The sequence below is a fragment of the Blennius ocellaris genome (assembly GCF_963422515.1).
Source record: "Blennius ocellaris genome assembly, chromosome: 16".
Lineage (NCBI taxonomy): Eukaryota > Metazoa > Chordata > Actinopteri > Blenniiformes > Blenniidae > Blennius > Blennius ocellaris.
The window spans coordinates 22,844,865-22,855,239 of record NC_137665.1 but is presented as its reverse complement, the minus strand read 5'-3'; the positions used below and the strand labels follow the sequence as shown (position 1 = coordinate 22,855,239).

The 10,375-nt window shown below is 47.7% G+C and overlaps 2 protein-coding genes across 4 annotated transcripts in view; one reads left to right on the top strand and one right to left on the bottom strand.

The window, feature by feature from the left end:
• yipf2 (Yip1 domain family, member 2) overlaps nucleotides 1–6,051 on the top strand; it is a 17,111-nt gene extending 11,060 nt beyond the window's left edge. For both annotated transcript variants that reach the window (XM_080512229.1, XM_080512228.1), the window contains exons 6-9: nucleotides 456–572; nucleotides 1,751–1,917; nucleotides 5,094–5,276; nucleotides 5,347–6,051. In XM_080512229.1, coding sequence (XP_080368355.1) covers nucleotides 456–572; nucleotides 1,751–1,917; nucleotides 5,094–5,276; nucleotides 5,347–5,430 — 551 coding nt within the window. In that variant the 3' untranslated portion in view covers nucleotides 5,431–6,051. The remainder of the gene's footprint in view (nucleotides 1–455; nucleotides 573–1,750; nucleotides 1,918–5,093; nucleotides 5,277–5,346) is intronic.
• Nucleotides 6,052–6,956: 905 nt separating this feature from the next.
• The window catches only part of carm1 (coactivator-associated arginine methyltransferase 1), a gene marked incomplete at its 5' end in the record, with an annotated part of 51,461 nt that continues 48,042 nt past the window's right edge, over nucleotides 6,957–10,375 (bottom strand). Inside the window, 2 exons of one of the 2 annotated variants that reach the window (XM_080511470.1) lie at nucleotides 6,957–9,635; nucleotides 9,687–9,755. In XM_080511470.1, the coding sequence (XP_080367596.1) occupies nucleotides 9,472–9,635; nucleotides 9,687–9,755 (233 nt within the window). In that variant the 3' untranslated portion in view covers nucleotides 6,957–9,471. The remainder of the gene's footprint in view (nucleotides 9,636–9,686; nucleotides 9,756–10,375) is intronic. The other variant, XM_080511469.1, reaches the window with a different exon arrangement.

Genomic DNA, 10,375 nt, shown 5'->3' with positions numbered 1-10,375 from the left:
TGGAGAGAAGGGCACGTCTACCCTCCTGAGGCCAGTAGTTAGAGTACTGTACCCAGTGGAGAGAAGGGCACGTCTACCCTCCTGAGGCCAGTAGTTAGAGTACTGTACCCAGTGGAGAGAAGGGCACGTCTACCGTCCTGAGGCCAGTAGTTAGAGTACTGTACCCAGTGGAGAGAAGGGCACGTCTACCGTCCTGAGGCCAGTAGTTAGAGTACTGTACCCAGTGGAGAGAAGGGCACGTCTACCCTCCTGAGGCCAGTAGTTAGAGTACTGTACCCAGTGGAGAGAAGGACATGTCTACCCTCCTGAGGCCAGTAGTTAGAGTACTGTACCCAGTGGAGAGAAGGGCACGTCTACCCTCCTGAGGCCAGTAGTTAGAGTACTGTACCCAGTGGAGAGAAGCTCACGTCACACCATGACGATCCCGTCAGATACAAGCCTGTGTTTCTGTGCAGGTCCGTTCTGGATCTGTACCACGCTGGTGTTCTCTGTAGCCATCAGTGGGAACCTGTCCACCTTCCTGAGTCAGAGGGGAGACCCCTCCTACCACTACAGGCCTCAGTTCCACAAAGGTCAGGCTGCTCTCTCTGCTCTCTCTACTCACTCCTCTCTCTGCTCTCTCTACTCACTCCTCTCTCTGCTCACTCTACTCACTCTACTCACTCCTCTCTCTGCTCTCTCTACTCACTCTACTCACTCCTCTCTCTGCTCTCTCTACTCTCTCTACTCACTCCTCTCTCTGCTCTCTCTACTCTCTCTACTCACTCCTCTCTCTGCTCTCTCTACTCTCTCTACTCACTCCTCTCTCTGCTCTCTCTACTCACTCTACTCACTCCTCTCTGCTCTCTCTACTCACTCTACTCACTCCTCTCTCTGCTCTCTCTACTCTCTCTACTCACTCCTCTCTCTGCTCTCTCTACTCACTCCTCTCTCTGCTCTCTCTACTCTCTCTGCTCTCTCTACTCTCTCTACTCACTCCTCTCTCTGCTCTCTCTACTCACTCCTCTCTCTGCTCTCTCTACTCACTCCTCTCTCTGCTCTCTCTACTCACTCTACTCACTCCTCTCTCTGCTCTCTCTGCTCACTCCTCTCTCTGCTCTCTCTGCTCTCTCTACTCACTCCTCTCTCTGCTCTTTCTACTCACTCTGCTCATTCTATTTACTCTGCTCTCTCTGCTCTCTACTCATTGTGCTCTCTCTGCTCTCTGTGCTCTCTCCTCATTGTGCTCTCTCTGCTCTCTCTGCTCTCTACTCATTGTGCTCTCTCTGCTCATTCTGCTCTATACTCGCTCTCCTAACTCTGCTCACTCTGCTCTCTCTCTCTACTCACTCTGCTCTCTCTCTACTCACTCTGCTCTCTCTACTCATTCTGCTCTCTCTACTCACTCTGCTCTCTCTGCTCATTCTGCTCTCTCTACTCACTCTGCTCTCTCTACTCACTCTGCTCTCTCTGCTCTCTCTACTCATTCTGCTCTCTCTACTCACTCTGCTCTCTCTGCTCACTCTGCTCTCTCTACTCATTCTGCTCTCTCTACTCACTCTGCTCTCTCTGCTCATTCTGCTCTCTCTACTCACTCTGCTCTCTCTGCTTACTCTGCTCTCTCTACTCATTCTGCTCTCTCTGCTCACTCTGCTCTCTCTACTCATTCTGCTCTCTCTGCTCTCTCTGCTCTCTCTACTCATTCTGCTCTCTCTGCTCACTCTGCTCTCTCTGCTCTCTGCCAACTCTGCTGGTGTCTCCCTCCTCCCAGTCACCATCGCTGCAGTCGTCATCTTCCTGTACGCCTGGCTGGTGCCGGTGGCTCTGTGGGGGTTCTTGATGTGGAGGCAGGGGGGCGAGAGGCTGGTCGGGGTCTACTCCTTCCTGGAGACTGTGTGTGTCTATGGCTACTCCCTCTTCATCTACATCCCCACATCAGTGAGTAGTAGGACTGAGCGAGTACACCACTCTCTGTATCTGTATCTGTTCAACCATCTAAAATGATCTATATGTGTATCTGTACTCATAGTGGGCGGGGCCTAAACTGGGTGTGGTTCATGTGAAACTGGGTGGGGCTTAAATCCATACGTTATTTTAAGTCTGAAATTGATCTGGATTGATCAGAAGTTGCTTTATTTATTGTTTATTTGAAAACTATTTACAAAACAGCCTCACGATTGAGATTCAATGTTTTATATATAAAAAACTATATACAGTATATAAAGCTTAATTTGTAATATTTATAATATATCTATTTTTATGAACAGCCATATACCATACATATTAATAGAGTGGTCCCTCACTATAAGGCGGTTGACCTTTTGCAGCCTCGCTGTTTCGCGCATTTTTTGTGTGCAGTTTTTTTTTTTTTTTTTTAAGGTGTTTGAACGCGCACAGTGTTTGATTGGCTAAGGGAGAACCTGCACATTGTATTCTGTGTCCTGATTGGCTGAGGGACTGTAGACCCCTGTCAATCAATCTCTGTGCCGTGTCTCATGTGTGTGAATGTGTTGGACTTGCCAAATATACATCCCAGTCTGATCGATAGCAGTGAGACTCTGAAGTGCTGCATGTTTGCAAGTTTTGTTCCTGACAAACCCACAATGTCGACAAAACGTTCTGCACCGACAAAGGCACCTGCGGTCGCAGCCAAAAGGCAGAGGTATGTTTATGTTTTAAAATCTACGAAGGTTTGAACTTTGGGAGTTTAAACAAGAGAGAAATGTGAGAAAATGTTTAAATGCAGCTTGACGCTGCTGTTCACAACTAAGTAGCATCAGCAGGACCTTCTACTTGCCACGTAACCATGAAAAGCACCAAAAGAATGACCCACCCCGGTTGCATCCAGCAGCCGCGTCAGTTTCTAATAAAGGAGATTCCAAACCTCTTCCTGTTGCAAAAGGGAAAACTGCTCTGACACTGAAAGGCTCAGTCAGCAATAATGTTTGTTTTAGCTGCTAAACAGGACAAGAGGAAAAAAAGAAACCAATGAACCACAACCTACAACTGAAAAAACAACACCTACATTTAAAAACAATTTATTTAAGAGTGAAAATGAAAATAAAGGATTTTATCAACATAATTCCAGAGCTGACTCAAAATTATATGTGAGATGAAAAAACTTTTCATACAGTTATTTTTATTTTGAATAGTGTTTTTAATTTTTCAAAATTGAAGCTCAAAACCTGAACATTCAGTTTCAATTTTTTTTTTTTTCAAATGAACAAACCTTTTGCCCTGGATCTAGCTCTATATGCCCCTTCCTGAACAGAGCGAGCATGTTGGAAGGTCACTCTTTCCCCAGATGTGCATGGTAGTACTGGGTAAGGCATCCTACATCGCTGGGATGATGAACTTCCTCCGCTGTGGATGAAGATGTCAGTCCAGGTCAGCTTCCTCTCCAGTGCTCATTGAGGCCCCCTGCTGCTGTAAGCTCACCATCCTGCTAGTCCGCACCTCCGCCAGGACGACGTGGTTTCCATCCTTGCCTTGCCGTGGCTGTGGGATGGCTCCCAGTCCCGCTCGCCTGGCACCTACTTTGTGCCTTCGCCGGGACTCGGCCAGCTCCGGACACTCTTGAGCTCTGAACTTCCTGCTGGTCCTCACCACGACGCCTGTTGATGACACTCTGGTGTCACTGGAGTCTTGGTAGGCTTGCAGGAGACTCTGAATCCTTCCTGCAGGCTGCTGAAGGGAAGCTGGAGTTTGTTGCTTCTGCCATACAGGTGAGGGGTGAGACTGCGTGGCAGGAGGTTAGGGATTGACCCTTTTCTCCAGGGTCTCCACAGTTGACATAATGACCTGGTATACCAGCAGTGGCCAGAGGATGCAGGGTAGGATGCCATGCTGGTATAACCATGTCTTCAACTTGCTGGGTAGGCCAGATTTATTTACAGTAGAGAACCACCCTTCCAGGTTCTTGGACTGACGCGGCGTCTCTCAGGCTGCAAGTAACTTGCCGAGGCTTGTGACTGATTTCTCGGTGATAGGTGTATCGTCACAACGTCCACCACTTTCCCTCTCTTCAGGACCATGGATCTGGATTTTGCTGGTTTAAAACTCCTCCTTGCCCAACGGATGAGCTTTTCCAGGATGCACAGATGGAGTGGTGATGGTCAGGTCATCCATCAAGGCTCGAATGGGGTGCTGCATGATTCCAGACTTGGACAGAGGGCTTTTCAGTTGCTTTCATCAACATCTTCATGGCAAGGGCGAACAAGATAATGGAGATTGTGCAGCCAGTTATGATCCCTTTCTCTAGCTGGTTCCAGTCTGATGTCACTCTCATCCTGAAGTTCCCGTAGTAGTTCAGGATTAGGTCCTTGACCTTGCGGGGTGTCGTTGCAGGGTGATTTCCAGCAACTTGTGGGGGATCGAACTGTATGCATTTGCTAGATCCAGCCCAAGCACTGCCAGGACTCCATTCCCATTGTGTGCCTCCACAATGAGCTGGGTGACCACTCCGGTGTGTTCGAGGCAGCCGGGGACTCCAAGGACGCCACCTTTCTGTACTGATGTGTCGATGTATTTGTTGTTTTATAGAAAGCTGGTCATCCTTCTGGCCATAATACTGAAGAAAATCTTTCCTTGGACGATGAGGAGTGAGATGGTCTGGAATTGCTCCAGCTTGGTCTGCCTGTCCACTGATCTGCAATAGTCCCTCTTCACCAGATCACTCTGGGACTCTTCCACTGGATCCTTGCCGTCTGTTCCTGGGAGTCACTGGATGAGCCAATTGACAGTTGTACAAATACATCCGTGGATGCTCTGGGACACATCATGTATAGCTTGTAATGACCATGCTTTCATAGAATGCAAAATGTGTGGCAGGGCCAAAAGAAATGTGAGAAAATCCCCTGCAATATTCTGGTGGTGTTCGCTTTCAGGGACTTTCATAACTAGTTTAGAATGTAGAAGATAGCTTTTTTTTTTTTTACCTGTTTTTTAACTTTTGTACTTGTTTTGTAGTGTTTCCACATTAAATAAAACTCAATTTTCAGATTGGAACCATAAACACCAAATTCGATGTGAAAATGAAGACGTTTTACTTTTCACTGACAAACTTTCAGGTTTTGTTTTGATGGCCTGAGTAACGCTCAGCCTGTCATCTCCAGGTTCTCTGGATCATACCGTTGGACTGGCTGCAGTGGATGTTGATCGTGGTTGCCATGGTGATCTCCGGCTCAGTCCTGGTGCTAACGTTCTGGCCCATCGTCCGAGAGGACACCAAGGTGATGGCAGGCGTCACGCTGGTGTCCATCGTGGTCCCGCACATGCTGCTGGCCGTCGGCTGTAAGGTCAGTGTCTCCTCGCCTCGGCCGGCGGTTCAGACTCTCTCGGGACTTCACTGTCTTCCTTGTCCCGCAGCTCTATTTCTTCCAGACCGCCGCACGAGACGCGGCGCCAACGCTCGCCCCGGCCCAACACCTGCTGACCACCAAGTCCACCTGACAGCCGTGGGACGGCGGCTAAACCTTTAATTCTCGTCACAGTGAAACGTCTTCTCCTGCTGCACTGAAGCAACATGAAGCTTTTTTTTCTGTGAATAAATTCTGTGGAAATCGTTTACGAAGTGGGTAAAATGGTGGTGCATGTTACAGAACAGCTGGTGAGGACAGAGAGTTCTGAATGTGTCAAGAAAAAAAGAACCGCCACAAGCTAAAATGCACATTAGTTCAATAAAATAGTTTTTTAAAAAGCAAAGGTGGAAAAAGTGCATTAATCCGATCAGTTGTGCAGGGTGTGTGGGGTGTTTGTCACAATATTTATTGTTCTTAGCCTTTGTGTGTAAAGTCTCAAAGCAGGGAAAGTGACCAATAAATCAATAATATATAGATATTTAAGTTGTAATTCCAGAAATGAAGAACTGAAATGTTTTTCTATGAGTGTGATTGTTTTTGAAGGGACAGTGGTTCAGTTAGTGTTGAGTTTGGGGTTTTTCCCTTGTTGCATCCCACCGATGGACTGGACCAGACACTTTGTGGTGGGAACTCCACATCGGATCCATCTTACAGACAAATGTTTGTTCTTTACTCTGATGTTACCGAGGAACCTGGTTAATAAACTTGGATCCTTTCCCTCGTCTCAGCTGTGTCCATTCATTCATTCATCTGACGGCTTAACCCTTGACAAAACCACAGAACCGTGAATCCCAGCTTCTGGATGCAAACACTCCTGAAGCACCAGACCATACAATGGGATCAAGCCTGCTTTACTGATGAAGACTTTCATTTGTTTCACAGAAAACAGGCATTGGGATTGAATTAGGTCAGATCTTGTGTGTAGATATTGTAAAAATGATCAAATACTTCAAACTGATTAACGGCAAATTCATTAACATGAATCTAAAATTGCTCAGTAAAGCAATGAATTGCAATAAATGCACAGCAGCCTGCTTGTCTGGCGTCTGTAAAGTTCCTGCACTTGTTTCTTGATCAGGTTGTTGTGATTCCAGCTCCGGTCTCTGGTCCTTGCCGAGCTGTTTGATCAGATTCACCCTGTGACTTTTTTGTCACTGTTCGAGGATGTGGTTTCCAATATTTCAGGTTCCCCTGGGAACCATTCTGGCTCAGAATATTCCTCAGCTCCTCTCATGGGGTTCCACAAGGCTCAATTTTAGGGCCTCTGCTTATTTCACTTTATTCATTTACAAAGTCTCTCCAGGCCAGAAGAAAAACTAATAGAGTTTGATGCCATTTCTTCAGTTTTGGTGCAAACTTCTTTAATGTTGCCAGTACTTATTTAGGTTCAAGACTTTTCTATTTAATAAACCTCAGAGCTGCTTCATGATATCCTGGACCATTTGCTAGAAGCTGCTGGAGGACCGACACCCAGCTTCTTTTGTCTGGTTTTGCAGATTTCTTCCTGTTCAAAGGAGTTTTTCCTTTCTACCATCTCCTGACCGCTCAAGTGGAATTGTGTTCTCATCTGTAAACAATCCCTCAGATGATAGCGTGCTTGGCACTACAGGAATAAAAATGAATAGTGGGAGGCAGCAGATTTTATTGGATCAACTATTCGAGCTTTACTTAAATCCTCACTTGTCCCTCTAAACGTGGAGACAAGAGTCCTGTTCATAGATACGAGTGGATAAATCGCTGACTACTGAGACCGGTGTAGATAAGACATGATTTCATGAGAAAAAGAACAAACGGTGACCACATCAGCTGGTGGTCACAGTCTCAGAAACTAAACATTAAGAAGCACGGCTGATTCCAGAATGGCTCAAGCACATTTAATTTGCTTTTCTTTTTTTTTCTTTTTTTTTACTGTTTTTGTGAAACAAAAAATCCCCAAAAAGACAGAAACAATCCTACAAAGACATTTTCTTCATTTCTCTTAAATCTTTCTAGCACTTTAACTCCAAAACTTGTGACACTGGAAGCGATGCATAAATGTGTCAGTCTTTCTTTTTGTGACTGACCAGACGGGGTCAGAGTTGTGGGAGGGGCTTCGGGGAATGATATGTTGGAGGTCATACATCGAGTAGAGGAGGTGGCGGTGGGGGCACATAGATCCTTTCACATAGTAATGTCAAGTCTCTGCAATAGTCAGCGGTCCGGGGGGGGGTGGTGGGTTGACACGGAGGACAGGAAGTGACCAGTCCATCGGCGCTCAGCTGCCTCCACACCTCAGTCCAGAGTCCGGAGCAAAGCAGCGCGTCTCGGCCTCATGGGACCAACAAGACGCCACTGGTCGTCCTCAGTGCCGCACCGTGTCCAGGATGGAACACCCTCATGATCGAGCTCCTGCAGACCGTGTGACGGAGGCCACGCCAGCAAGTTCCTCTCCTCCATCCACCCTCTCATTCTGTGCATGAGCTCAGCTGGAAGTGACGCAAGTAAAACCCACAAAGGAACAATTCTTTCCCTTTCTGTTCCCTTCGACTGGAGCTCCAACTCCACGATCCCGCCAGAGGAAAGGACCTTCCGATATGCAACTCATCTTCCCTCTTTACGACATTCCCAAAGCATGTGTGTGTGTGTGTGTGTGTGTGGTCATGAAGAGAGAAACTACTACAGCTCGTTTGGGAGGATGAACTACAGTGGCTGAGAGGGACCGAAACCTAAATGAACCTTTGATTAGATCTACGAACTATGAAAGTTACTCTAAAAAGCCAGTTCATAAAAACACATTAAATGAAAATGTACAATGCTGAAGGTTTGAGACGCCACAGTGAGAAAAACTGGCGATTCATAGCAGGTGTTCTCTTAAATCCTGAAACCTGTTTCCTGTCTGGACACTGGTTGTTCGTGTGGAGTTGAATCTGCAGACGTTTCAGACGCTGAAGCTTTGATTCGCTCTGATGTTTGACCTTCATTCACTGAACACATGACGTTAGAACACCATGGCGTCAAAGCTTTCGAAGGTTCAAATCAAAATAGGAAAAGATATGTAAAAGCACAGCTTCCTGGCAGCCAGTGAGCATCCACAGTTCTAATTCATGCACTTTAAGATGGACCTCTGCACCTCTCTGAACATCTCAGGTGAGATGAGCTACAAAGTTCCCGGACGCTAACAAAGCAAAGAACCAAACAAGCGGATCGTTCTCTGGTGACACCCTGAAAGACTTTCTAAATGTGACTTACGGTAAGACATTATTAACAGGAAGCCCCTCGTCCTCAGTGAAGAGCTGCTGTGTTACACTGTTGGAATCACAGAAATAGAATTTTATTCAAAGAAAGGCGTCAACCTTCCTCCCAAAGTTTGATCAGTTGAACTTCAGGAAGCCGCAGAATGACCAGAGCAACAAACGTGTCCTCACGTTCTTAAAACGCCAGAGCTGGTCTGAGCAGTTCTCCGGGTGCAGATCGGACTACGTGTGGAAACGGAAGCAGAGTGACAACAGTGACACAAGTTCTGTGAGCATGTGGAGGGAAAGCATCAGTGCTCCTCTGGCATGAATGAGGAGAGACGAGGAGACACGTGAAGAGACGAGGAGACACGTGAAGAGACGAGGAGACACGTGAAGAGACGAGGAGACACGTGAAGAGACGAGGAGACACGTGAAGAGACGAGGAGATGAGGAGACGTGAGGAGGGATGGAGGTGGACTGATGCTGACATGCAGAGACACGAGGAGACGCATGACCCTCAAACATTAACACTTGGGGAGTCACGACTTCTTAAAACATGGAGAAGTGGAGGGATGAAGATACACATGTAGGAGGGGGGGGGGGGGGGGGGGGGGTGGTGGTGAGCAGTAATGGTCTTGTGGGGGGTTAAAAAGAGACTCTGGGCAAGACAAGAGTCTGGACGGATACATGAGCATTCAGCCGTTCATCTAGTGATGGAACATTGAAGAAGCTGGCGGAACGGGCAGGACGTGCAGCTGCTGCACAAGGTTTTGGTTTACTGGATTTGGCTGAAGTTTGGGGGGGGGGGGGGGGGGGGGTCAGTCCAGTTTAAAGGGCGGAGGGGGGGGGGGTCGGGTCAGGGGATCTCTTGTCATGCGGGGGCGTGAGGTCAAAGAGGTCTTTGTGAGGTCTTCATTTTAACTGCCGTAATGCATGGTGTTGCTGGGGATGACCATGGGCGAGGCCATGGAAATGGCAGCGCCCCCCATGGTGAACTGGTTGGTGACAGGATAGTAAGAACCACTGCTGCTGGGCCCGGATTGGCCTGTTGTGGCCCCTGCAACAGGAACAGACTGGTGAGCTGACAGGGCACAACACACACACACACACAGTGTGAGCGTCATCTACTCACCCTGCACAATGCCTGTGCTCATGATGGAGCCCATCCGGGAATGAGTGTGGTTTACAATGCCAGTGTTCACTGCAACCAGTCAGAACGCACGCACACGCACGCACGCACGCACGCACACGCGCACACACACACACACACACACACACACACACACACACACACACACACACACAAACTGTTAACGTGTGTGTGCTCCTCTCGTCTTTTATTTCAGCCGTGTCCATGTCATGTTGTTTCTCTTTATTTTTGTTCTTCTGACTGTTATACCATCGACACTGGGTTTTTTGTGTCGGGAGCAGTGTGCGTGGACATGTTGCATTGAGTGTGTGTAGGGTGCAGTGTGTATGCAGGGTGCAGTGTATGCAGGTTGCAGTGTGTGTGTGTAGGCTGCAGTGTGTTTAGGGTTCAGTTTGTGTGTAGGTTGCAATGTGTGTAATCTGCATTATGTGTTTAGGGTGCAGTGTGTGTAGTCTGCAGTGTGTGTGGGTGTGTGTGTAGGGTGCAGTGTGCCTACGTGCAGTATGTGTCGGCTGCAGTGTGTTTAGGGTGCAGTGTGTTTAGGGTGCAGTGTGTTTAGGGTGCAGTGTGTTTAGGGTGCAGTGTGTTTAGGGTGCAGTGTGTTTAGGGCGCAGTGTGTTTAGGGCGCAGTGTGTTTAGGGCGCAGTGTGTTTAGGGCGCAGTGTGTTTAG